This window comes from Zonotrichia leucophrys, chromosome 20 (assembly GCF_028769735.1).
Source record: "Zonotrichia leucophrys gambelii isolate GWCS_2022_RI chromosome 20, RI_Zleu_2.0, whole genome shotgun sequence".
Lineage (NCBI taxonomy): Eukaryota > Metazoa > Chordata > Aves > Passeriformes > Passerellidae > Zonotrichia > Zonotrichia leucophrys.
Window position 1 is genome coordinate 6,219,439 of NC_088189.1, and position 27,732 is coordinate 6,247,170.

The 27,732-nt window shown below is 50.3% G+C and overlaps 1 protein-coding gene across 5 annotated transcripts in view; it reads right to left on the reverse strand.

Annotated features, from left to right (window-relative positions):
• Window positions 1-22,665, reverse strand: part of MYT1 (myelin transcription factor 1) — a 71,391-nt gene extending 48,726 nt beyond the window's left edge. For 2 of the 5 annotated variants that reach the window (XM_064729870.1, XM_064729869.1), the window contains exons 1-2: window positions 22,563-22,665; window positions 352-452 (exon numbers count right to left, since the gene is read on the reverse strand). In XM_064729870.1, coding sequence (XP_064585940.1) covers window positions 352-452; window positions 22,563-22,587 — 126 coding nt within the window. In that variant the 5' untranslated portion in view covers window positions 22,588-22,665. Of the gene's footprint in view, window positions 1-351; window positions 453-17,592; window positions 18,030-18,192; window positions 18,238-22,562 lie in introns of those variants that run through there. The other 3 variants (XM_064729872.1, XM_064729871.1, XM_064729873.1) reach the window with 3 other exon arrangements.
• Window positions 22,666-27,732: the final 5,067 nt, after the last annotated feature.

Here is a 27,732-nt window from a genome sequence, read left to right on the forward strand (position 1 = left end):
GAGAAAGAGCCTCTTTTAACAGGGCTGGGAGTGACCTAAATACCCAGATCTGAGCCACCCTTGAAGGATGGCACCGGAGAGGAAGGCAGAGATTTCAATATCTGGACTCCAAGCCAAACTTTGACAGCTGGAAGCCCTCCCTGCCCGGATTCACTGCACAGGAGGTTTGGCTGGAGCGAGGACACAGAGATTTCCAAGAGCTGCCCATCACTCTGTGGGCACCGGAAAGGCTCCGTTCCCCCAGGAGCAGCTGGTCTTGAAGGAGCTGGAGCACATGTGGCCCTTGTCCCATGGCCAGCTCATGGGATGGAGGGGTCACTGTCCTAAAATTGTCCTTAGTTGTGCGCCCACCTTGATGCGTGTGCCGTGCAGGCCGGCGGCTCCCTCGCAGCTGCTGATCTTCTCTCCACAGGTCCACCTCTGGCTCAGCAGCTCACCCCGAAACTCATTTTCTGGGCAGGGAAAGAGGAAAACAAGGTCAGGACCCAGAGTCAGCCCAGCCCCCCTCAGCATCACCCACCAGAGGCAGAAATGCAGTTTTTATTCCCTGCCTGATTTCTTTAATGGCCATTCAGATCCTGAGGGTCTCCATGCCTCCAGCAGGACCCCAGGGTGCTGTGCCAAGGCCAAGAGCCCAAACCATAAAGGATTTCCACCCTCAGCCTACCCCAAACACTGCAGCTCTGCTCAGCTCAGTCTTCATTTGGAAAACACTGTTAACAGTTGAAAATTAACATTGAAACACTGAGATAATTCAATCTTAGGGTGATGTACATCAAAAATTGTTCTTAAGATAGGTGGCTGTCAGTCCCCTTTATGTATTTGTCCTAAAAGAGCTGTTCTGAAGCCAAGATGGCAGCTGAGGGGACTTCTCTAGGTGTCACAGGAGAATCATTTGTGTTAGAGATTCCAAACCATGTTTAAAGCACTTTGCTCTGGCCTGGACCTTCAGAAAAGGCTCAAGGCTTGCAGAAAAAATCCAAGAGTTGCTGAAACATTATTCTGCTTTGGAGAAGCTCTGAGGAAAGGGAGTGGGGAGGCACAGATGGCCAAGCAGATGACGAAAACTAAAGAAAAAGAGGGAAATAAGCTAGAAATGGACAGAAGAAAGGAGAACAGAGGGGGGAAATATCAAATAAGAAGAAATAAAGATGTTTCAATAGCACATTCATAGGTCAGCACTGCCTGCCTGCTTATCTAAAGCATTTCCCTCAGCATCCTTCATCCATCTGCACATTTTAAAACAGCAGCATCCTCTATGGGATGCAGTAGGGGCAGGAGCAAAGGGGGGGTTAAACTGTACAAACAATGGATCCTGGATAACCTGAAAGACAGCTTAGAAGATTTTTGAAAGGATGAGATGTCATGAGACTCGACCACAAGGAGGAAAATTTAGCAGCACGTGCAGATTCATCCTCTCTGGGCCTGTTTTCTTGGGTGAATTCTGGAAGCTGCTGCGGCTAATCTGGCTCAAAGTGGCACCCTATCCTTGCCAAAGGCCCCATCCCGATGTCCCATGCCTTCATCCCTTTAAGCAAGAGGTTAGAAAGGACTGAGTACTGGGACAAGGAGCCTTGGCCTGGCTGAGGGTGTGTTGGCCACAGCAGCTCAGAGCTTCCATCCTGCTCCAGCCCCTCAGCCCAGTTGGAATGGCCAAGGCAGCTCTGTCAACACTGGAATCAGATTTCCTCCATTCCATGCTGCTTAAATGCATCTGGTCTCCGGGGAGGATCAGCTTGCACTGCTGGCTCTGCCCTTCCCACCTCCCTCTGGATCCTGGCTTCAGCAGAAATGAAGCTCTCTGGTTGTGTGAAGGACAGGTCTGTTAACCCCTGCCTGGGCCACCCACGAGCAGCTGTGGGATAATGTTTTAAATATGTTTATCAGCCCATGGGAAGCAGATCCCAGAGGGAATGGCATAATCTGGGGTCCCCTCCTGGAACTGAGGTTGGACAGTGATAGCTCAGAGCCCACAGCACGTGAATCCACACACCCTTGGAAAATTGCTGAGATGCTCAGCTGGTCTGATGGATCAATCCCAAAGGAAAGCAGCAGCTTTCCCCCACCACCTCCCTCCTCATAAGTGCCATCATCCAGGCAGGACTGGGGCACACACTAGAGCTGCTTTTCCCCATCAAGGCACCTCTATCAACACTGGAATCAGTCTTAGGCTGCTTTTCCCCATTCATGACAAGGTACCACCATGCTCTGCCAAACGAGGTTCTTCCCAAACCTTGAATCTATCTGTCCCCCTCTGGGATATCTACAGCTGTGCACCAAAGCATTGCAAGTCGTGTGGAATCCTGGTACAAAAGAACAAGTTCCTTGAAATGCTTGAGTCACCACATCCAGCTCCAAACAAGATGATGTGGTACCTTGGGAGGGACACCACAGCAATTTGGAGCGTTAATCATGTGTGTTTTACTTCACATTTCCAAAGACAGAAGAAAGCATTAATTTGGCGGGAAAAAAAATAATTTAACCCTCTAAAGAATCACAGAAAATTCCCCCAGAAATAAACACAACAAATCTCATAGGAAGATTTGGGGTGAGGATGAATAGAAAATGAGGAGAGGGGTGCCTGGTGGCAGTCAGCTCTCACACATGAGCTCACAGTGCCAGGGGAGCCCCAGCTGCAGCCCCACCCCATCCCCAAATCTCTGCAGAGGTTACACCTGCTGTACAAAGTAATGGGTGAGGGGAAGGTTCTGTAGAGAAAACATGGGGGGGTGAAGGCTTCCTTTCCTTGTAAGATGCATCACTGCATATTCAAACTGAAAGACTAGAGGAAAAACATATCAATCTTCATTTGTTCCTCCAAGAGTAAGAAAAGAAAAAAGAAGGGAGGAAAATTTTTCTTCATTTTTGTTCAGGCACATTTTTCACAGGAAAGGTGAATCCTGAGTTAAGGAGGCAGCAGCATGCTGAGAGCAGGCTGATCCTGCAGCATCCCACCAGACAATGTGGGCCCTCTTCTCAGTGCAGACACTGCAGCAGTGTCTGGGATCAGAGGGAGCATTTTGTGGCCCCAAATATTATGTGAATTTTTGAAAAATCTCAAAACCAAATTTTGCTCCTTCTCTAATCTGGAGAAGCCACTCCTGGGCTGCTGCACCCCTCTGCACTTCTGGCTGCCTGACATGCCTGCATTTTACACAAAATAGGGAGAGCAACTATTTACATGGATGAATAGCGATGGGATTAGGAGCAACAGCTTAAAACTAAACTAGAGATTTAGGTTCACTGTTAGGAAGAAGTTTTTTATTCAGAGGGTGGGGAGACCCTGGCACAAGCTGGCACAGAGGAGCTGTGGCTGCCCCTGGATGCCTGGACATTGGTTGGACAGAGCTTGGAGCAGTCTGCAAGCATGGAAGTTGTCCCCGACTACAGAAAACTGGAACAAGATGATCTTTAAGGTCCCAACCCAGCCCATTCTGTGTTCCTGTGATTTTGCAGTTTGTTGCCCACACACACAGCTGTGGAGAACACCAATAAGTGAATTTACTGCCCTGCACTGCCCCAAACCCTTGGTGCAATGAGAGCTTTCCTGCTGGCAGGTAACATGAGCCTTACCTTTGATTTAAGGCCTCAGTCTCAGCTCCAAACTGCAGCACTGAACACCCTCACACAGCCCCAGGACTCAGCACAATCAATTGCCCCATGCTCCTGCCCAGCATTTACCAAGTACAAACCCCTCTGAGCCAGCACCCCACGCACCTCAACCTTCCCAATTGCAGGAACAGCAGCTCTGCATCAGGGTGCTTTTTTCCAAAGGAAAGGAATTAAAACCTCTGTAGGAATCAAAATACACTGAACAAGTAGAACCCAGCTTCTCCAGCAATTCTCCTCCATTCATCTCCAATGCCAGGAGGGTTGGTTTAGCCCCCTCTCAGGGCACAGGAATGCTGCCTATTCCAGGCAATTATCTCTGTTTACTGCAGCAGGGCTGTGTTCAGTGCTGCAAATTTAGCTTCCCAAACACGCATTTAATTTAAGATCTAATACCGGATGTTAATTGTATATTGCACAGTAAACGACTGATCATTAAAACATATTAATTGAGGTTTAACAGCTGTGTAATAGATATTACATCTCATACTTATCAGCAAATATGATTTAATAATTAGTTAAGATGGGATGTATGGATGGGAGATCTAGCATGGCTGGCTGGATTGTGGATTACTTTGTTCATTTGCTAAACTGAAGATAGTTTTCCTTATCACGTTTAGAGAGGAGCTGGGCAATCACCAGGGACATCATCAAATGTTTTGGGTTGGAAAGGACAAAGTTCATCTCATTCCAACACCCTGCCATGGGCAGGGACACTTTCCACTTTCCCAGGTTGCTCCAAGCCCCATCCAACCTAACCTTGGACACTTCCAGGGATGGGGATGTTGAGCTTTGATGCTCTCCCCTGCACGAAGTCTCAATGTTTTGTAATCTCTATAAAAAGAAAAATGAAGGGGTCGTGGGCAGTTTCCTCCTCAAAGCTGGGGCTGAGCTGTGGTGACCCAACCCTGTCACAGTGTTGCTCAGCTCAGAGTTTGCTCATGAGCTCTCTGCCCCTCAGCCCTGCATCATTCCCAGCTGTGGCTCCTCTCAGGGCAGCACAGAGCCAGAGGGTGCCTTGCAGCACTACATGGCTGTCCAGAGACCCAACAACTCACTGCACCAGTGAACTGCATTTGTGGTTCCACCGCCCCAGCAAACACACAGTGCTGGCTTAGCCTACCCTGCCACCAAACCACATGCTGTGACGTCATGCAATCTGTGATGCACACTCTGACCTTTTATTTATTATAAGGAAGGGTTTGATTTCAGTAGGAACAAGCCTTTCTAGTGCTTTCCCTGCCAAGCAGCCCCCTGCAGCTTGTGCCTTGCTGACACACTGAGCCACTGGCTCAGCACCAGCACAGCTCCGAGGTGTTCAGTGCTGACAGCCAAGAACAGCCTGCTCAGCTCTGCGGGTCCTGGGGCACAGGACACAGGAGGGGAGCACCAGACTGTGCCAAGGGAAAGAGGGCAGGTCACCACCAGCACCCTGCTGCTGCTGCTTCCCCATTTCCAGTCTCTCTCCTTCCAGCCATTCCTGCAGCCCAGGAAGCATCCCCTGCCTGGCTCTCTCCTCCAGCACTGCCTGAAGCACAAGTGACTCATGTCCTCCTTCCCAGCCCCTGCCACCTCACCTCTGGGCTCATCCTGCTTCTGATGCTGGCAACTGTGTCAGCCCTGTCCTCACCTCAGCCCTGCCAGCTCATGCTTTGTCCTGTCATACCTGGCACCTTTGCATGCTCTTGAACTCTTTGTCAGGTCCTTGATGGGAACAGGGAATCAGGGAATCACCCCTTCCCTACAGCTCCAGGACAGGACAGTGAGAAACTAGTTCAATCACAAAATGATTCAGATTTCCCAAACACAAAAACACGTTGCAATGTGAAGAAGCATGGAAAACTGCTCCTTGGAGAGGGAGCAAAACCCTCAGTGCTGGGGCTCATTAGCAAGCTCAAAATTCACCAGGAGCAGGGTACAGGCATCACCCTGCCATGGGACCTGCCATCCCCAGACCCTGCTGATGGCTGTGCCACCCTTCATCTGGGGTCCTTTTCAAACCTCTGCACAGCAAGTTGTACTCTAGGAAAGGACCAACATTCCCTCCTGTTCCTCTGTGTCACCCAGGGCTGCAGGAGCTGAAGCCCTGTGCACCTACAATGCAAGGGAAGCAAATGAGGCTGCGGTGTCTCCTCATTAGGAGCAATATTCATGCTCCAGTGTTCACGGCCAGTTAATAAGAGTTTTTTATTAGAGCCTTTTTTCTTTTCCTAGCAAGTGGCAGCAGCACAGCACACAGCAGCAGGACACAGCAGAAGGTATAAAAGGAGGTGTTTTTCACTTTCCATCCTTGAACCACTTGTGTACTCTTCAGAGAGGAACAAAAGCCGCGTGCCCACAGCTCCGCTGCTGTCTGCACGGTGTTCTTAAGTATTGATCAAAAAGATTAAAGAGTGAACATTGTTCAACATCCCATTTTCCCCCAGCTCCGTGGGGGAGCTGTCAGAGCACAAAGCTGCTCAGAGTGTGGCAAGGGAGGCCACCAACAAGAGGGGAAACAAAGCAATGGGGCTCTCCACCAGAGAATCCTTTTGGTGTTTCCAAGGCCCAGGGCAGCAGCAGGGCCAGGAAAATCCCTCAGCCAGGGTGGATCCCTTCAAGGCAAGAGCAAGACCTGAGTTGTGGATTTCTCTGCCTCCTGCCTTTGCCCTGCCAGTCACAAACTGAATGTTCCTAGAGTAATTGAAGGAAACTCATTGAGATGGCTGGTAATTCCTTCCCAGACATACCTGAGCCTGATGAAAATAGAAAATAACAATATTTAAAAAAAAAAAAACCAACATGCAAACCCCAGCATATCCCTTCCAAATGATGAGCACCATCATTCTCCCTTCTGCCAGGCTTATTCACAGCAGGGACCCCTCCCCAGCATCCCTCCTTTTGTACACGCAAAGGGAGCCCCTCTCAGCCACACTCATCCACGCGTGCCCAGCGCGTGTGCAAGCAGGCGTGTGAGGTGTCAGGCATGCAGGAGAGCATCTCTCAGAAACAGGATGTTGCTTCTTTCTTCTTGCACATTTCCCTCATTATTTTATTCTAATTTGCCTTTCCTGGTACCTTCTCTATTCAACAAAAGCCAAATGCAAACGGCGTCCCTTAATCTCCAGAACAGCAGCTCACTGCTGAGAAAATAATATAGATGTAACTTCCAGCATCACACACTTTCTTTTCCATTTATATGCAAATGCCGACCTTTCACCCAAGCTGTCTCAAAGAAGTATTTCCTTAAAAATGCAAATAGCATGTTGCAGGCAGTTACTCTGGCTGAGTCTTTCTTGTATTATTATTATTATTTCTTTTAACCTTACCAGCACTGTAAAACACAACAGCTAAACTGCACCCTGGCAATAATTACTTTTCATACCAAATTGAAAGCCTCTGTGGAGCCAACGTGTCGAAACACCAGCAGGAGAATTCAGTGGGGATAAATTCTTGGAGATGCTTTTGGACAAGCACGTCTTGGACTAGAGGGAAGGAAGCAGCCCCAAGAGAGTTTCTGCTCAAGGAAACCACCTGATGGCTCAGGGTGAGGTTACAAAGGTCTTGTAAAATCCTTCTCGTGGTGCTGCTGATCAGGAGCCCTCAGGAGTGGGAAAACAACCTGTGCAAGCCAGGGTGAGAACGGGAACAAGGAGTGTGTCACTGGCAGTGCAGGTGCTGGGCAAGGATGTCCTTCCCCACCTGAGGAGGTCTGGGACGACCTTCAGGGCTGTGTGTGCTCTTTGTGCTGTACAGAGGGGCTCCAGGGCAGCATTAGGGCTGTGGGCCTGAAGATGAACAGGGAGAAGGGTGGTTGGAGCAGGGGCTGGTGAGAAAGGAGCCACAGGGATTCAGAGGAACAAATAAGAACTGGGGATTTCAGCTCCGAGACTCCCCTAATTCTTTTTCCCTAATCCCCTCTTTTTCTCCCAGCTATTGGGACACCTCTGGTGGAAAGCAGCTTCCACCTCCACCACAAGAGCAGTCACAGCACCAGCCCCTGTGCATCTCCTCACCTGTGGGCAGGGGACAGGGCTGTCCCCAAATTGGTACACAAGCCCACCCCAACAAGTTGGGGGGTGAAAGAAGGCATCAGCAACTGCTGAAACCAAAGTTCCCTTCCCACAGCTGCTGTAAGCCTGCACAGGGAAGTACTCTCAGCATGGATGGGTGTCAGACTGAGCTGGAGGTGTTGATCCAGCTCGAGTGTCTAACACACTGCAGCCAAACCACTCCATCATCACTTTGGAAACCAAGGGATGGGAGAAGAGAGAGCCCAAGCACAGTGCCTGCACAAGGCTGAGCACTAAGGGGAAGCCAAATGTAAAAAGCCAGCTACAGACAACCTCCCTGGGATGAGGCAGCACAGGCTCAGCACCTGCTTCTGAGCAGCAATTACAAATACAGATTTCCCCAGTGTGTAGGGAAAGAGTAGAAGAAAGGGAAAATATGAACTGGTCTTTCCTCTGCCACTTCAGCCATCCACAGATTTATCTGTCAATGATTCTTGGCTTTCTTCTGAGCTCCAAACCTCCTGGGATGCCCCAGTGCTGATTGTCACAGCCCAAGTTATTTTGGATCTGCTATGACACTTTACCCTCAGCCCTGTAGGTTCTGGGTAAAAACAACCGCAAAATCCCAAAAGCTTAAACAAAACCCCACATTGTTTCTGCCCAAATTTAGCCCAAGCTGGGCACACAGATGTGTTTGTGGAACACAAGCTGCCTTTTCCCCAGCATGGGACTCTGTTTGCTCAGGGAGGTGTTTTCCTGACAGGGATTTGTAGCACATGTGACACCAGGCCAGGCAGAGGAGGGAGAGGCTGCCTGGCAGAGCCAGGGAAGGGGCTGGCAGTGCCTCTGACGCAAAGGTAGATGACTAAATGGGCGACTTCCCAGCTGCCAGCTTGTCTTTACGATATTAAGCCTTTTCTCTCTGCTGCCATATAAGAAGTGAAAAGTTGACACGTAAGCGTGTGTCATATGGAGTCAGGGAGACAGAAGCAATAAGGCATAAAAGGAGGTGAGATCATCGTGCAGCAACAACTCCCCAGGGGTACGAGGCAGCTCTGCTCAGTGCCTGCTGGCTCTCAGCCCCCACCAGCATCCCCCTCCTGGCCTTGGCACACTCAAACCAAACCATTCCCTCAGCAGAACCCCCAGACCAGGGGCAGGCACAGGGTGCCACGCTGCCCACCACGAAATGAGGCAATTAATGCCTTCTGAAGGGTCAGCTCATTAAACAGCAGTCAGCACTGCAGCATGAGTGTCACAGCCCCCCAGGATTATTGCTGCTGAATGGGGCGGCTGCTGTGCACCATTTGCCTGAAAAAAAAGGAGAATCATCAGATATGTGGAGTTTATAGCCCTGCTGGCACTGCTCTGAGCTCTCCTGCGGGCTCTGTGTAATTGAAATTAAACAGAGGCGAGTGATACCTTTCTGTCCTTCCTGCAGCCTTCACTTGCTTGGGAATGAAACGCAGGGACAGCAAGAAGGAGGGTGAGGCTGGAGCAGCTTTCACCCCCACTTCCAGCCTCTTTCAGGCTGAGCCCTCTGTGCTGCACCACTTTTGCCCCAAAACTGAGCCATGAGCAGAGGGAGCCCACAGTCCCCAGCAGGGCAGTCACCCCCAGGCTCCACAGCCAAGCTCCAGCTCACATCCCACAAGTTGGAAGTTTCTCTCCTCTCCAAATGATTTTCTCCCAATTCCCCCTTTCTGGCAGGGTGTCCTTGCAGGGTGGGTGAGTGCAGCAGGAGCAGCCAGCCTGCCTCCCTGGGACCAGGAAAGCTGCTCCATGATGAGAGGGAGATGAAAGTTTCCAGGGAATGTGGGACAGGAGCTGACAACTCTGTGCTCTGCTGAGACACCACAGGCAGAGTTAACCATTTCAAATGTCATTTTTTCTAAAGCAACAACATTGCTCCCAGGCACTATTTTTTTCTCCTTTTTTATTAAATAAAAAACGGAGCAGCTCTCTCCAGAAGGCTATTAATCCTCTCCTGTCACTTGTGTTCTTGGAGAGCGCGTTTCTCTGGGCAAAAGCAGTGAGTTGCTCACTGACTAATTACATCAAAATATTGAGGGCAACAAACAAACCTTTAACTCCACTTGCCAGAAGCTTGCTAGATGCAAATCTTCAGAATTATGGAAGAGAAATGTATGCAAAAGCAGGAGAAGCTGGGACTCCAGACGTGCTTGTGACCACATCAGCTTTTAGAGGGGTGAATCCTTTCCTCTCTGCAGAGCCACTCAAGTTGGGCTAATTTCACCCAACCTAACTTCACCCAGAATCTCACCCACCCAAAGATTTTGATTTCATACAAATAAAGAATATTTTTTCCTTTGCTATGGAAATGAATTCATTTATTTTCCTCTCATTCTCACACAGGCATTTGGGAGCAGGGACTAAACACATGTCCCTCAGGAAGGCTCAATTTAGGCTTCAAGCCCCACTAGAATTCAGTTTTAGGCTGAAATCAGACAACTTCTCTCAAAGCCCACCTGACACCTTCACTTATCCCAGCAGCTCACCAGAGCAGCCTTTCTTTGGGACACAGTATTGCAAATTTAACCCTTCCCTGTCGTAAAATTTTTGCCAAACATTCAGCCAGCAGCATTTTGGCACTGACTTCATTCCATTCCATCACCCTTCATTGCCCACACAGCCACAATGGGAAGAGCCAGTGCTAAAAGGAAAGCCTAATTCTGCATTTAGGTGCTAAACCTGATGTGCTACCAGAGGGTTTGGATGTCCAAGAGCTGAAATAGGTGACTCAAATGCAAGCTTTGGCTCCAGAGCCATGGCTGCCAGACAGCCACTGCCTTCCAACCCCCAGACCTGCAGAAACACCAGGAGCAGGGAAAGGCTCCAGCTCTGAAATGTGGGTTAACCAAAGGCAGCTGCTGGGGAGCTTTCTCTGCACTCTGTAGGTGTTCAGGTGCTCACCACAAACCTCAACCAGCCACACTCAGGGAGCCCAGTGACAAGCACAAGTTGTTCAATATCAAATTGTTTGTTTCAAGGGATTCTTTAAAAGAAGAGAGATTTTCAAAAGTCCTCAGACTGTCACCTATAGATTTTGCCTGCTATAACTAGCATTTTAAGTACTGTGTGCATGAAAGCTCCCCTGAGCCCTCTTGTACCTTATAATAATATTCACCAAGGGAATCCTCCTAATGCTGGGTTTGAGCCCTTTGCTGCTGAACACACCCGACCCTGGGCTTGCAGAGAGGGCTCAGATAAACCAGCCTGGCAGCTGCTGCTCAGAGAGACAATCACAGCCCCCAGCACTGATCAGAGAGGTTCTGATTGCACCCACAAGGAGCAAGAGGCTTCCCCAAAACTGGCACCAGCCTCGCTTGCAGATGCTGTCCTAGGGAGAGCCACATGCTTGCCAAACAATTTCAAGCAGAGGAACGAAGAAAGGCGAGTCTCTGCTGCAGTTTATATTTAATTAGAGGGAAGGCAGCTTACGCAGCACTTTCAGAAACATATTGTCTTACAGCATATTGGATATTTGTATCTTAACAGCTCAACATCGATTTCTTTTATGTAAAGGAAGAGGGGGGAAGAGCACAGCGTGCCCTAAGTTGTGTAAGCTCCAAAGAGACTCCTGCACCACTTGGACTAATGTTTGGAGTAATCAAAGGCGTGAACTCATGTATTATGGATGGGAACGAGAGTTTTCAGGCTTCTGCAAAAAGGAATCTCCAGCGTTTGGTATTTTGTTAGCAGCCTGGCACCATATGGCTCTCCCCTGCTGATATTCTTTCACACCAGAACTTTATGTTCAGATGCTTTAGTTAATATTTTACCCAGCAAGCATAAACAAGATGCAAAGATTGCAGTCGACAGCAACCTTCTCTTAAACCATACATGCACATTAATGCTGAAGGCTTCTTTCAGCGAGTGCTTTACCCAACACATGCCTGGCTTTACTTTTTCCTTAGGGGCCCAAGCCAGGCCATTTACTCTAACTGCCTTCCCATTCAGCAAAAAACAAGCAGCAAGCCCATGAAGGACATTTTCACTCCCTCTCCACTCTGCTTCCTGGCTAGTCCAAAGCAGCACTGGGTGAGTGCAGGTGACACACACACCCCAGTTTTGTTTGTGTACAATTTAAGACTGCATCTCTGCTTCTGCACCATTTCAGCCTAAATTTTATCTTGGAAAGGCAGAGTTTCCCCTTCTCCACTCCCTAAACAGGGATGGCAAAGCTCCCAGCCCAAAGGGAAGGCTCACACAAGCACCATCAGCCTAAATCAATCACAAACAACAACATAGAGCATCCAAAGTCCAAGATTTGTGTTTCCGTCTGCCCTGCACCAAGTTAGACTCAAAATCACTTTGGAAAACTGCAGATCTGTGATTTGGCTCTAAATATTACACTTAAACTCCCCTCCCCACACACACCCCCACTCTCCAATATTCTTATTAGCCTTTAATATTCTTAAAACAAATAGGACCTAACAGATGTCTTTTCAGCCTGCACTCTTATTAATGAGAATATTGTAAGAATGGAAATCAGGTCACAAATGTTTAATACTTTGTTTAAAAAGTCTGCAGCTTCTTTAAAGAGTTCCACTAATCCCAACATGACAGATGTACAAGGCAGTTTTGCTTGGGGCAGATTAAAATTCTCGCTCTGATTTGCTCTTTCATTTGGTCTGATTAAAATAACATTGCGATTTTTTTTTCTTTTTAACGTGCTGACTTCAAAATAAAAAAGGAAAGAATAAAAAGTGACCAGTAAAGGCCAGCATGATCACAATAAAAGCAAAGTTATTGTTGTTAAGATTAAAAAAAAAAGCGAGGGAAAAGGAATGGGGGAACAGCCTACTCAAACTCCGGTTAGCATTAAAGCTCTGTGTTAAAGATGAAAGGGGAACCTTTCCAAACTATGTTTTTCCATTTGAAAGTGTTTATTAATCTATTCTCTCTGAAGCAAAAAGTTCAATGAAAGACAAAGATCAAAAGTATTTTAATTTAGGTGGAAATTTTTTTTCCTTTTTTTTCCTAAACCAAACCAAACTGAAAATCAGAGGATTGCAGAGCACAGCACTTCAGTATTCTGCTCTAAGACTGACATTTGCTGGGAACAGCCCAACTGCAGAACAAGGCGATCCCAGACACTTTTTCCTCAACCAAACTATGCCTGGGAATTCCCTATTTCCCTTTCCTGACATCCTTTCACACCAGACCAGCCTTCCCTGGACAAACTTTCCCAGTTAATTCCTTGCTGCTACAAAACACACCTGGCATCAGGCACACATGAATGTGTGTGTGCAATGGGCACCCAGGGTGCTCTGATGGGAGCAGCAGAGGAGCAGGGCAGTGGGATGGAGCCCCAGCTCACATCCTGTCCCTAAAATCCACATCTGCCTTTTTCCTCTTGGGTCTGCCCAAAAGCAGCCACAGCTCCCACTGCTGTGTCCATGCAGGGCGCTGCTGGACCAGTTTCCTACAGGCACTGCCTCCCCAAAGGCTGCTGTGGCATGGAGGGGTGCATGGTTTTAAAAAGCAGCCAGAGCTGTTCAAAATGCAGCTTCTCAAAGAGGAAACTCCTGCTTCAAGAGACCAACATTTCACAGAAAGTGGTCAGCGTGTTTGTCTGGACCTCTCCAGCCCAGAAATCTTCTCTGCCTCCCCACCCAGTCCCACAAACCCACAGCAAGGGTCACAGGAGCATTGCAGGAACGAATAACCTCAACAATAGAAAACCATTCATTTTGGGATGTGTATTTGCCATTTTTCCTTAAAACTCCAACTTGTGCCTTCTATGAAACAGTCATTAAAAATCCAGTGTTTAAAGTTTTTGAGGATCTGCTCCACTCTGGTGATTTTTAATGTTTACAGACTTTAGACACAATAGTTCAATACATGTTTATATTCCTGAGATGTCCTCACCTCAGTGCCCAGCTTCAGCTATTCCCAAATCAGAAACAACCTCCCTTCCAGGCAAGACACTGTGGGAAAGTAGCTCAGAGAAGCCAAGGGATGCCCTCCTGTGCTTCTGCTCCCAGGAGGCACCTGCATGGGGAGGAGAAACTGCTCTTCACCTTCTGCGTGTCAGCCCCATCCCAAAGGGCAAAGGCACCTCCCAGCTGCTCCCAGAGAAGCAGCTCCTGAGCTCTGCAAGGGCAAACTGCACTTCCAGAAATCCCCTTTGACAGATTAACCTGCCAAGAGGGGAAACTCCAAATATAAACCCACAAAGCCCTTTTCTCCTTGGTGAAAATATTGGTGGGGAGTGGGAGGGGACAGATTCCCCTCCCAGCTCTGAAGAGAGCAGAAGGGACGTCCCAGCCGTGCTCTCTGCTATTACTCAAGACCTGGGTCGAGATTCCAGAGAAGAAACTCTCACATAATTTCATTTCATTCTCATAACAAAGCATCTGGGGCCTTTCTCCACTCCAGAAACTTATCTCTCCACTTTTCCATTCACACCATGATTCTCCTTTCTAAGGCCTGGGCTATGGATCAAACTTCTACTTTGCAAAGCTAAACAGCCTCAGAAGTGATAAGAAATACTTCAAGATGGGAAGTTTCATACAATCCCCCCCTAAGGGAGTCAGAGATACCAGTGGCCTCTGCATCACACACCCAGGAAAACCAGCATGGGAGCATGGGTGGAATTATTCTTTGTAGAAACCAATAAAACACAGAAGAAAGAAGGAAAAGGCAGGGAAAAAAAGGTGGAAAAAGTTTCTTGACAGCAATTTCCACCCTGTCATAACTCCAGAAATACCTGGGAACTGAGGCAGTTAACCCCAGGCTGAAAATCCTTTCATAGCTGCTGTAGGACAGTAAAGTCAAATAAATCTGGGACACCTCAGCCTCCCTCCTTGTCCACACAGCAAACAGCAGGGGAGCAAACAGCATCTGCACAATAAATAACCCAAAAGAGATTTGTTGGGGAAAGAGGAGTAACACACAGTGGCACAGTAACACAGCTCTGGAAGCCTGAAGTGTGGATCCTCCATGCTCAGCTCCCCTCTATGAGAAAGTGGAACAGCTATAAAGTGAGGAAATGCACTTTGTCATTAAGGGAAGGGCTCTAACAACTCAGTTTACAGCTGGAAAAATAAGCCCTTTCATTTACAAACTCACAAAGCAAAGGAAAGAGCGGGTCCTGTGCTCCACTTTGCCGCTAAAGTTCCACCTCTGACTTCCCCGTGGTGAGGCGATGCTTGCCCGCCTCTCCCTCCCCTTCACACGCCTCATTTCGTGTCTTCTGGGAAGCCCGGCCCAGCCCTGGCTCCAGCCTTTACTGTAAATGCTCCCCTTCCCTGCCACGCTCTGCTCTCGGGGGCCAGAGGGTCCCGGTGCCCCCAGCCCTTGATTTGGGACAGGAGCATCCCAGGCAAAATCAGCCCCTCCGAGGCTGCAAATGAGGGCTCTGCTTCTGGCTGGGCACGGAGGGAGAGACCAATTTGCATTACAAAATTGATTTTGGGGGTTCAGGAGTGTAACCTCCTCAAGCCCTGATGCAAAACTGCGGTGGGATTTCAGGAAGGGGAAAGAGTTTCTGTTTCCTGAGCTCTAAAGCTGTGTCATTCAGCCTCTCCTGAGAGTGCTGCTGGCTTAGGGTGCACTGCTGCCCCCGAAGCCCAACAAGAGCAGCGTGTCCCATCCAGAAGCCAAGTTTGGAGGCAGCACCCCAAAGCCGAGCCTTCCGGGGGGGCGGAGGGGGGGTTTAGTACCGTCTGCTAAAATGGCAGCTGCTCTGACGCCGAGCTACGTCTTGCGAAGTCAGCCCTGCCCTCATCATCCTCATCATCATCATCTGACTGCCGGGAACTGCTCCGGCTCCCGGCGCTCTGCGGGACGGGGCGGGGGAGGCGCAGAACAGGGGGGGTTCGGCTGGCCCTGCGCACCCCAGACCCCGTTTGTCACTCTTGGGGATAGTCCGGCCCCGCGGGGCAGCCACAGGCCAGAAGGTCCCTGTGCCCCCCTTCTCTCCCAGCCACTCCAAAACATGGAATGGGAAATGCAGGGGTGGCACCGCCCCGACCCCCGGCTGCTGTCCCCCTGCCTCGGGATGAGGATGTTCCTGGGGCAAAGGGACCGAGGAGATCAGACAGACAGCGAGTGGAGGTGGGGGGAGAATGAGGGAGTTTTGGGATGTTCAGGGAAGGGGATTCTCGCCCACTTCCAGCCCAGGATTTGCCAAAAGGGAAGGGAGCACCCCGGTCCCAAAGTCACCAAGGCCACCCTTGGCAGTGACCTTAAGCTCCATCCCTCCTGCCGGGCCAAGCCCCAGCACTCCCATGGGGAGAAGGGGCCCAATTTCTGTCTCTGACAGCTCGAGGTGCCCCCGCTGTCCCTCGACTCCCCGAGAGCTGCCCGGGACAGCGGTGATCCTGCGGGCAAAGGGATGCCCGCTCCTCATGGGGACCGAGCAGGGGACAAGCGGGGCTGCCAGCCCAGACCCCTCCTCGACGGGACCCCCGGGACATGGCCAGCCCCGAGCGCGGCCAGCCGGCCCGGGGGAGCCGGGACAGCTCGGTGACAGCACCCGGGACAGAGCCGGACCCGCTGCTCCGGACCCCAACTCCAGCGGGACACAGGACAGCTCCCGTCCGCTTTCTGGGAAGGGAAAATCCCAACTTTCCGGAGTTTTCCTACTCTTTGTGCGGCGGGGATCCCGGAGACCCACAACATCACTTGGAGGAAAAAAAAATAAGAATCGCAAAAAGAAAATAAAAAAAGGAAAACAAGGAAAAAAATAAAGAGAGAGGGTGGAAAAAAAGGAAAACCGAGTTCTCCTTGTTCTTCCCGAGGCAGGTGAAGGAGGGGACAGAAGGAGGGAGGGCAGGCAGGTTTGAAAGAGCCGAAGGGGACAAGTTGTGCCCGGGTTTCCCGGCGGTAGCAGCCGGCGCTGGTTTGTGCTTTGCAACACGCGCCTGCTCCAATCTGCGCCGCTCGGGAACAATAAACAGGATCATACAAAGAAGTGGAAAGGCGGCATCTTTGCTTCTGGTTTCTATGACAGCATCAGAGAGAGACAAACCAACTATAAACTCTAATTCCTAGATTCCTCCTCCCCCCCCCCCCCCCGCAAACTCCCTTTTGTCTGCCATTAATTAAAGTGGCCATATGGAAAAGGCTGATAATAACAGCAGATGAGCCAACGAGAGAGAGGGAAAGGGGAAGAAAGAAAAAAAGAATAACTAAAAGTAGCGGCAGGGCGATGGCGAGGGTTTAGCCGGGGCTTTTCGCACTTGTTTTCAGCGGCTGCTCGAAGCCAGAGGGCTCAACAATAGCGGGAGGAGAGCGGCTGCCCGGCCGGATCGAGGGGGGCAACGTGCCCCCTTGCCCTGCCCAGCTCCGGGGAGCCTGGCATGCCCCAAGGCTCCTGCTCCGACAGCTCTGATCCCCACGACCTGCCCCTTTGTGTGGGATCAGCCTCCGAGGGTGCCGACCCCCCTTTGGGGCCGCCTCCCCGAGGAGGGTCCGTCCTACCCGGACCCCAAACTCAAACTCAGCCCGAGTGGCCGGGGTGGATGGCAGCGCAAGCACATCCTCGGGCAGCACTCCCCTGCCCCTCGCTCCCTCTGCAAATAACCCACGGAACAAGCGCCACAACAAACTTTGCTAAAATTGATAAAGAGATTAGCCAAGCAAAGCCTCTTCCGAGCAAGCTAAAAATAAGAACACGCAGATTTCTGTCTTGGTCAACGTATAGAGAGAAATCCACAAACATGGCACACTTCCCTTGCGCCTCGCTGCTATAAATAGAGAGCTCTAAAGTAGGCAATAATCGGAAAGAAGAGGGGGGGAAAGGGAAAGAGAAAAAAAGGAGGAAAAGAAAAGTGTGGCGGTGGCAGGAGGGAGCAGCCGCCAGCCCTCCCTCCGCACCCGCGACCCCGGGCGAGGGGCCCGCGGAGCTGCCCAGGAGTGCGGAGTGCGGACTCGGGATGGAGTTTTGGCAGGAAGGGGCCTGGGGTGAGGGGAGCGCGGAGAGGGACGCGCGAAGCCCCGGTCCCGCCCGGATCAGCACCTCCGAGAGCTCCGCGGCCGCGGGGCCGCCGCCGCCGGCGCAAACTCCTCCCGGCGCCCGGGAGCGTCTTCTGCTAACACCTCCCTCCGGATAAACATCCACCGATCCCGCGGTTCACCAACCCGGCAAGCATCCTCTTCCAGAAATATTCAGAAAGTTTCCCGGTTGAATGCGACGTTGTGCCTCTTTTTTTTTTTTTTTTTTTAATAAATCTCCTCCTTTCTCATCTTATCCAACCTCTTTTCAGTCAGAAGCATAACATGTCCACTAGCGTCTCGCAGCCGGCGAGAGAGCGAGCGAGCAAAGATGGACCTAGGAGCATGATGATCATCATAAAAATCCCCTCGGTTCTCCAGTGCAATTTTCAAAACAACAACCCAGCCTTCGTGCTGTAAAGGCGAAACGCCTGCGTCTGTTTACATCAACTGTATGCTCCGAAAGCCTTTCCCCTCTGTCTCAATCCAAGGGAGGGGAGGGGAGGGAGGAAAAAAAAAAAAAAAAAAAAAAAAAAGAAGAGGGGAAAAAAAAAGAAAGAAAAAAAAAAGAAAAAAAGCCAGCATTATCTGCCTTTGTCAGCGAAAGAACATAATATTGACTTACCTTTCCCCACAGCTATTGTCTGCCCCTTTACAAAATGACATCACGGAAACCAATCATGAAATTTGCATGGGGGAGGTTGTGGGGGGAGAGTTCTTGGAGGGCAGCCCACTTCCCTACACCAGTAACACGCGTGTAAGACGGGTTGTTGGTTTCAATTAAATATCTGATACTCCTTAGTGTGTGAACTCTTAAGCCTGCTAAAGGCAATGTCTCATTTACTTAATGACCGCTCTCATTAATGGAAATGGCACAGAGGGGGCTTGCTGCGCCTTCCCTTTGTAAATACACTACCCATGAACCCTTGGGGTTGCAATATATCTGTTTACTCTCTGAGGTGAAATAAATTTACAGTATAGCATCAAAGAGAGCGAGCGAGAGAGATGGAGCGGCTGCCTTGAGTGCACCGAGAGTTGGGGCTCTCCCGGCCCCGCCGGCCCCTCTCTCCTGGCGCTCCCCCCTCCCCGAGACCCAGCAGAAGGTGAATGATTTTACCCGAGCTGATTCATAATTAATATGCACGAGGCTCGGGGCTCCTCTGACAGCAGCAACACAAAAGGACGGCGAGCGCGACGAGCGCCGTTCCGTGTCCCCCCCGCGCATCCCGGCGCGTGGTACGGCCCAATAATTCCTAATAGCAGCAAGCAGCGAGTGACAGATGCCCTGGGTTAGCACAGCTCCAGCGAAAGTACTTTACAATATTTATTGGTGGTTAGGAAGATGACCTATCACCATAAAGAACAGACCGGGAAATTTATCGCCTCTATGAACCTGGAAGTATTGCATATTAGCTGATATACATATTCAAAAGGCGGTGGTTAAAAGGTGTATAAATATTTTAATTTTTTTTTTTTACTTACCCTTAAAAGCCAAAAAAAAAACAAAAAAAAAAAAAAAACAAAAAAAAAAGAAAAACAAAAATGAGAAAAAAAGAAAGACACAATGGGTTCCTGGTGGAAAACTTCTCACCCCGGGGAAGGTGATTTACATTTTACATTATAGATGCTGCCATGGGAAGAACAACATAAGGGAAAGTCTTAAAAGAAAACGGTGACTAAAACGTTTAGGGATTGTTTTAAGTGATAAAAATGCACGATTTTGCATTATACATCTTTTCCTCCCAGAAAGAGCCATACTTTTTCCAAGAGTCAGCATCTTGAAAATGTTTGTTTCGTGGCGGTCCGGCCACCCCGGGAGGAGAAAGTCCCGAACTGGAGGGAGGGAGGGAGGCTCTGGGGAGAGCCCCCGGCACGGAGCGGCAGGAACGGCATTAGCACATCCCATCCCTGCCGCTGCCAGACGGGAGCATTAGCACTTCCATCGCAACTTTTCGGAAATAGCGAGGGAAAACACAGCCAGGCTGCAGCCCCACGGGCTGGGAGAGGAGAGGGGGAGCAACGCTTTTCTACCCAGCGCTTTTCCTGGACCCTCGTGCCATCCCCAGCATCGCCAAGACAATTAAGACTTCCCTGTCATCTTAATGAAGATTTCCAAAAAGATGCGGGAGCTCACAAATGGACGGAAACCCCAGGAGTCCTCAGAGAGCTGAGGCAGAGCCTGGCAGGGAAAGCTGAATCCTGCTGAGGATGCACTCTCTTGTGGGAAACTCCAGCTCCAGAGCCGCAGGGCCCCAGGCTCCTCTCCTGCTCACCCCCATCCTGCATGGGTTCTGTGCAGGCAGGAGTGGGAAAAACCTCTCAGACTGCCCAAAATCTGGCAAATTTAGCTTGGGTAGACACTGCCGGCAGCTCCGTGTCACTCACAGGCCATTGCAGGGCACACGGCAGGAAGGAAGGATTCGGTTTCCCCATCTCAGGAATTTTATTGATGAGAGGGTGGCAGAAATACTAATTTTAAACTGTTGAGGCCGCTTTGGAGGTTGTTAGTATGCCCATTTCCTTGCCTTGCCAGCCTGGTTTGCTCCTAAACCATTAACATAAAGGAGATATTCAGCAGAGAGTACTCCTGAAAAGCTGTTTTCTATCTCCTTTGGACACACCACGAAGACAGGGATATTTTACATCCTAAACCTTTGGCATTCAGAAATTCTATTAAACTCTTATCTGCAGGCAGCAGGCCTGGTGCTACACTGCATCTCCATTGTTCTGCATCCGCGATAGAATCAAAGGGAGGGCTGGGTGGACTCGGCTCCCCTCCGCTCACAATGCTGCCTGCTCCTCTCCACCGCTGCTTCATTTAGAGCCCTAATACTAAAACTTGAGAAACAAAAGCACAATAGATTCGGCCGGCAGGCAGCAGGGAAGTGTGTTTACTTGCGTGTGCTCCCCCATAAATCGGAGCACACGCAGCCTGCATGGATATGAGCACACACACACATGTGCCTCCCCGAGCGTTAAGAGAGGGATTTTATTACTGCTGCTGTTGCATTTATTAACACGCGACGCACCTACGAGCCCTAAGGCAGCTGACAGCTCTGATAGCATCCGGCTGAGCTCCGGGCTGCCAGAGGGTGTTTGGCTTTTCTTTGTTCCCAAACTCGCCAGACTTTCCCTCTGCTCTCCCCCCAAAACGCTGCAAAGGAGCGGCGCCTCTCCCGGAGTTTCTCGCTGCTACCAACTTTAGCAACGGCGGGAATTTTCATCTCGCAGCCCCCAAATCCCTTCCTACCCCCAGAAAATCTCCGGCTTGGGCCAAAAGCCCCACAGCCCACACTGGAGGAACCCGCGGAGGAAGGCGAAGGCCACGCGTGGGCTGCAGGCGGCGGCGGGTCAGCACCACGGACAGCTCCGCCCGCTCCCTCCCGCCAGTTTCCACCTCTTAAAGTATTTTTCAGCCATTTTTTAAAATGGTGTTTCTCCCCCATGCACTCCCTAAACCTCTCCAGAGTCACTTCACAGCTGTTTTCAGCGAGGAGATAATCATCGCGCCTTTCCAGGTCTCAAAGAGCCGTCGCTTCCCTAAAGGGAGTCGAGCAGCAAAGAGGTCTAAAATAGATGTTCGTGTATTTTCATATTCAGGGGGTTCAAGACAGGGCTCCGAGAGTCCCTGCCTGCAGGGTGCCTGCAGAGCCGAACCCAGAGAGGATTTTTAAAAGCAGATTCCCTCCACGCCCCTCCCCTGCTCTCCATGCCATTTTTTCCCCTCATGTTTTCAGATCAAGCTCTTCAAGTTCGAAATTATTTAAAATAAAACTCCATTTGCTTGTGTAAACACAGCCATAAACCCACCGCACTGTGTTCCATTGGCTTCTTTGAGTCTGCTTCAAAGAAAATTAGATCTCAAACTTTACGCATTTGTAATTGGCACCAACTTCTCCGGTTACCAGCTGGGGGTGAAAGATTTTTTTTTTCCTTGTTTCTTTCTGAAAGCTTCTATGCAGATGGGCTGGCTGCCTTAATGCCTCAGACTACAATTAGTGCTGTTGTATGCCGAATAGAAATGGCCAGCATTAATATTGTATATGGAACAGCTGAAGGGTTGCGAAGAAACCTGCCCACTACAGGCCCCTGGCAGATGGAACAACATGCACAGGCACAAAAAAACTTTTAATAACCCTTTGCTCGCTCTCCAGCGCTCCCCTTCGCTCCGATTTGGGCGGGTCCTTCCCAAAGAGGCAATGCCTTTGTCTAAGCCAAATCTAGAGCTCTTTTCTCCCTGAAGAACAATAATTGGAGCAATCACCATCTTTTGCAAAAGGCACCTCGCATTATCCCAAAACTTCCTTCTTTGTGCCTCGGGTAATGCAGGCGCTGAAACACACACCCAGCTGAACGGGCACGAACTAACTTTATTTAATAACATCGCCCTTACCCCTTTATTATCCAGGAAGATGGGTGGAAAAAGAGCCCATAAAGCCAAATCAAACCAACCACCACCCCCTCGCCCAGCAGAACTGCGATCAGAAGTTGCAGAAAACAGGATTTTCTCCTCGTCCCCCTCCCCTGCGCTCCTCGTGCTTTGCAATGAGGTGAAGCCCGCGGCAGAGGGGACAAAGCCCCGGCGGTGCCCCGGAGCAGCAGCACCGGGGGCCGCGCACCCCCCGCACCTGGAGCCCCCTCGCAGCTGAGCCCGGAGCACTGCGGGGAGGGGCGGGGGTGACACCGGCACCTCGCTCGGGAAACGCAAACCCGGGAGACCTGAACCCCAAATGTACTCGGGAACCTCTTTCTACCGCCTAACAGAGGGGAAATACTATAAAACAAGGAAAATACTATAAAGCAAACTATCCAGCAGGATAATTTGCGGGTCCGTATTCCCCCACCCTCGGCCACCGAGCCCCTTTGCCAAGGCGTGACTCCGGCAGAATTGCGAAACTCAAGAGTTTTAGAGGAGAAACGAGGGAGACACACTAAGGACTACCCTCCCTACGCTCCCACCGCGCCCCCCGCATCCGCCGGCGAACGGCTACGAACCGAGGAAAGTCCCGCAGAGCTTCATCCTTGCCGGGTGGCGGTGGCTGCCGGGCCCGGGGTGGCGGGGGCAGCGGGCGCGGAGCAGCCCGGGGTTACTCCATCATCCCTGGCAAAAGTTCCCGTCCGGAGCAAAAACTTATGAGCGGCGGCGGCCAATGGGGCCGCGCCGCAAAATCCTCGCAGCGCACTCAGCGGCCAATCCGCTCCCCCCGGGCCGGGGATGCGCGCCCCCCTCCCGGTCCCTCCCGACCCCTCCCGGTTCTCCCGGCCCTTCCCGGCCCCTCCCGGCTCTCCCGGGCTGGCGGCGGGGGGAGCAGGGCAAGGGGACCCGTCCTCCCCGCGGGCGGGGGCTCCGCGCATCCCTCCTGCCCGTAATTAGGGGACAGCAGTGACAGCGGGCACAGCCCAGAGCAGGGGGGTGGTGGGGCAGGCACACAACCCCGGGAGAAGCATCCCCAGGGAACCCAGCCATGGAGTGGTTTGGGTTGGAAGGGAGATTAAAGATAATCTCATTCCAACCCCGTGCCACAGGCAGGGACACCTTCCATAGACCAGGTTGCTCCAAGCTCCATCCAACCTTGGACACTTCCAGGGGTCCAGAGACAGCCAACAGCTTCTCTGGGCACCCTGTGCACACCTGAGTCCAAAGCTGGACAGAGACAGAGGCCACTGCCCTGAGGACAATCCACAGAGCTCTGCACAGCCAACAGCCACTGGACTCTCACATGCCCAAGTCAATTTAGAAATTCACAAGTCTAATGATGGTCACACAGAGCTTGTTGGACACTGTGGTTGAGTCCAGGGTGTACTGGGGAAGGGAAAGGGGGGATTGGTTCTGGGAGAGATCCAGAATGGAAGAGGATGTCCCCCTGCCTCAAAGGACAGATGGCAACATTGGACTGAACTGATCCCAGCTGGAGAAAACTGGATACAGGCCAGCAAGCAATACTCTGATTGGCCTCCCAGATGGAAAAGCAGGGAAATAGTTACCAGGAAATAATAATAATAATAATAATAATAATAATAATAATAATAATACAACTAGCCAGGGATAGCACTGAACTTTGATATCCCATTGCCTTAGAGGGCAAAGTGCTGTCTCTAGGTTTTTGCCCCCTGCTTCCAGCTCATCACCTGAGGTTAAAACAAAGCCAGCTCTGTCCATGGATCACCCCTGGCCTGAAGAGAAGGAAAAGTGTCATTTCTGAAAATTGAAGAGAGAAGGGATTTCCTGGTGAAAATTGATTGTCAGTGTAAAAACCCAGCACCTTCACCTGGATGGACAAATAAGTGCATTTACAAAAAGAGAACAAACTTGGCCCGGTCTCAGCTCTAGTAATTTGGGAAAGGGGAAAAACCTGAGCTTGGAGGGACAGTTGGCGGCAGTAATAAGGAAGATGGGACAGAGCTGATGTCAACTGAGGGAGATTTGAAAGCAATTCATCTCAGCAGGACATGCCTGCATATTTGGATTTTTTTTTTTATCAGCATAGTGGGGGATGCAGTTGGAATAAAGGTTGATAAAGTGTGCAGAAAAAGATGAGAATTCACTCTTTGAGGCAAGACCCTGGGCCGAACTCTTTGTTGAATACATCTGACTCCTTAATTCTGATTTCTTTGCAGGCAGAGGGCTGGAAGAGAGAGCAGGCAGGGACAACTTTGATGGGGGCTGTGAATATCAAAGTGCACCTTTTCCTCTATGCATCCATCATGGTCTTCTGCTGGTCTCGGGGAGGGCTGAGAAAAATAACGCTCACAATAATCATTATCATTGCCATTGGATTGAAAGCCAGGAGTTCGAATCAAATTAAAAATCTAGCTGTTGAATAGGGAGATATCCTCATTTTTAACAGGGCCTGGGTGAGGCAGCTGGGTCCTGCATCAGGCTGGAAATGGTTTGGGAAAGGAGCTGGAGCTGGGCCCCTTGTACACCTCCATCTGACTGCAGAAAGGGTGTGACACAGCCTGTTTGGGGACTGGCACCTCTTCCCTCTTTGAATTAGCAGCTCTGCCTTTGCAGAATATTCTGTGCTTTATTGTCCCTTCAATCCCCACCTTGGAAGATGAGAGGTGACATTGCGGAGAGCTCTGCGCTTGGAAAATGACTTTCAGAATTACGTTCTGGCAATTTGAAACTTCCGCTCTCTCATCTTCAGCCTCTTGGGGCTTTAATGGGAGACAGCAAAGTGCCTCTTCCTCCTCCCCTCTTTTCTTTTCCTCCCCTGTTCTCCAGCAGCTGCAGCGGCCGGGATTCAGCAAGGTCACTCAACTCCATTGCTTCCTGCATGCAGGAGTTCTCAAATTAAGGGGTGTTGGGAGCAGCCTGTTGAGATGAAACAGCCTTCACTCAGCTCCAGCAAGCAAGGAAACAAAACCCCTTCACAGTGGCTCCAGACTGGCTCACCTTCCCTGAGCATTAGCTGGGGGAAAAGGTAAAGGCATGGAGGAGCAAAAAGCAGGATAAAAAGAGTCTGCAAAGCTCTGTCTTTTGTCTAGCAGAGCAAGCCCCAAAATTTTATTTTTTAAAGAGGCCATGTGGCTGCAGCTGCCTCGTCCACTCCTAGGTGTTTTCATCAGCATCTCACCCTGAATTTTTTTTCCCAAAATTCCTGTAGCTGCCTGTCCTTTCTCCAGTTCAGCAGCAAGGCAGCGTTGGCCCCATCCATCCCCCAGTCTTGGAGCACAGTGCAGAGATGGGAGCTCATTCCTGTAAGATGTGAGCTTGCCAGCAATGTGATTCTCTTCCCAGGTGCCACTGGTCTTGTCCTGTGCAGGCATTAAGGGGAGCAGAAGAGAACACAAATGGGAATGGAGAAGAATCACAGAAACTCCACTAATATCTGGGTGGTTCCCTGCTGAGGGGCCTGGGAAGCCATGTGGCTCACACAGAAAAAGACCAAAGGAAATTCCGTCCCTTTGTAGTCTGATTTCTGTTGATGCACTGCCAGACTGGGAGGGGGTTATTGTTCCATGTGTGCAGTTTTGCATCTGAAATAAATAAAATCACCAAGATATTTCTCTATGTACCCCGGCACCATCTCACCAACAGCCTAAATATCTCCCCTGGCCAATGGCAACCCTGGCTTTTTCACAAAGGAGGGGATAGCTCCAATTATCTGTTGACTGTTTTATTCTGCCTTAAATCCCTTTCATGGCTGCGTGAGGGAAAGCTGGAGAAGCCGTATGCAGATATTGTCAAGCTCAACTTGATAGGTACTGTCAAAACTGCCAGAGTGTGGTGACAATAAACATTTTAGCTGGCTAACAATTTGCTGCAAAAAGGGTTGACCCTGAAATCAAGTTCTGCTGTAATGAACACTTTGTCTCTAAATATTTGCATTTTTGCTGACAAGGTTCACTCTCCAGGAGATTTCCTCCGCCCGTGAACAATCTGCCTTCACACAAGATGCAGGATGGATGCAGTTTCCTGAGCCAGTTCCTTATCTGGCATGAAGGAAGGATGAGCACACTCCCAAAATCAGCAGAGCCACCGTGGATGGGGGATGCCCAGCCAGGGGCACAGCTCAGTTCCAGGGCGCTGATCCCCCTCTCTTTTCTGTCAGGCTCTGCATGGCAGTGCAGCACTGACAGCCCAAGGCTGGAATCAAGGCTTGTCCCTGCTTAACAGATGGGGAAATTGAGGCACGTGGTGATCCTGGATCGTATTTGGAATCTCTTTGTTGAGCTGGAGACAGAGCAGCCAAAAAAGAGGCAGCCAAAGCAGACTGCCTGTTATCCATGGCTGCCCCAAAGCAGCCGTGAAGAAGGAGGAGGAGAAGGAGGAGGAGGAGGAGGAGGATGAAGCCATACTGGAACTCTCCGCAGCTCCATTTTGGTGCCCACCTGCTCCATTCCTTCAAGCACATGGAGAGCTGGGGCTGCCCACCCTCAGGAGCTGCTGCACTGAACTTTCCTCCATCCTCCTCAAAGTGATCTGACCAAAGTTATACAGAGAGCTCAGGCAGAACTCCGTGCCAAGAATCTTCCTCAGCCCCAAAGCCAAAAATCTAAGGAATCTAGGGAAAGGCTAAGGAATCATCTTCCTCAGCCCCAAGGCCAATAGCCAGGCTGGCTCCATGGTGTCAGAAAAGAGGCTCAGAGCTCCCTTGCTGCAAAGGTTTATGTGTTTGAGGGTTAAATTTCCCAGGTTTATGTGGTTATAACCACTCTGCCTAATTCCCCAGGGACAAGGTGAGCTAGGGATTTACCTGCTCAGGGCATCTCCGTGGGACGAATGTCCTCCAGGGAGTCAAGAACCTCCTATGCTCTTGACCACTATAGGGAAAAGCCGCAGAGTTTGGTCCCACAACCTCCAAGGTGCTACATGTGGGAATGTTGTTGGCAGTGAAGAAGTGGGTCAGTGCATGGCCTCAAGCCTCCCACATGGCATTTGTCCCAAAGCTGAGCATGGGACAGAGAAATAGCCAGGAGAAGTTGCTGGTTTCTGGCTCAGGACTTCAGTATCCCAGCTCCACTGCTGCAATTAATCCATAATATTGGGGGAAAAGTCCCCCACTTCCCCCACTGCACAGGTTTTCCCACAGAGGGAGCTGTGAATTTCATTTCTACTCCTGGCACTGATTTTTGGGGAGGTGGCTTTAGGAAAAGGGTCTTCATCTATTTTCCCTCCAACACCTGGGTTCTCTATTTCAAATCAAAGGTGCTCAGAGCACATCCTGCCTCTTACTACACCTATTAGCTGTGCTTACCCGGCTGGGCTGTGATTTGCTTGAGACCCCTAAATTACTAGACATGTGTCCAATAAATTGTAATAAATTGTAATAAAACATCTCACCATTGCAGGAAACTGTGGTGGGGGGGAAACACAGAAAGAATCCTTATAGGTTTGCAAAAAAAGACATAAAGGGGAGGAAAGCACAGCTTATTTCATTTTTATCTCCCTTTCCCCTCCCTGCTGCAAGGAAAGGCAGTTTTCACTAGCACAGTGTTGTCATTTTGCCCAAGAAAAATTCACAGTTTTGGCCAGAGAGGAGTATTTTCTTTGATTTTTTTTTCCACTCTGTTGGTGTCAGAGAGCTGTTGCATTTCTGGCAATGGCAGTAGCTCTGTGCCTTGGAAGGCAGCCGGGCTCCTGCCTCGATGCTCTCTGGCTCTGCCATCCCACATGGTGCCTCCTCCCTGGGCTCAGCGTGGCCTTCACCTCCCAGAG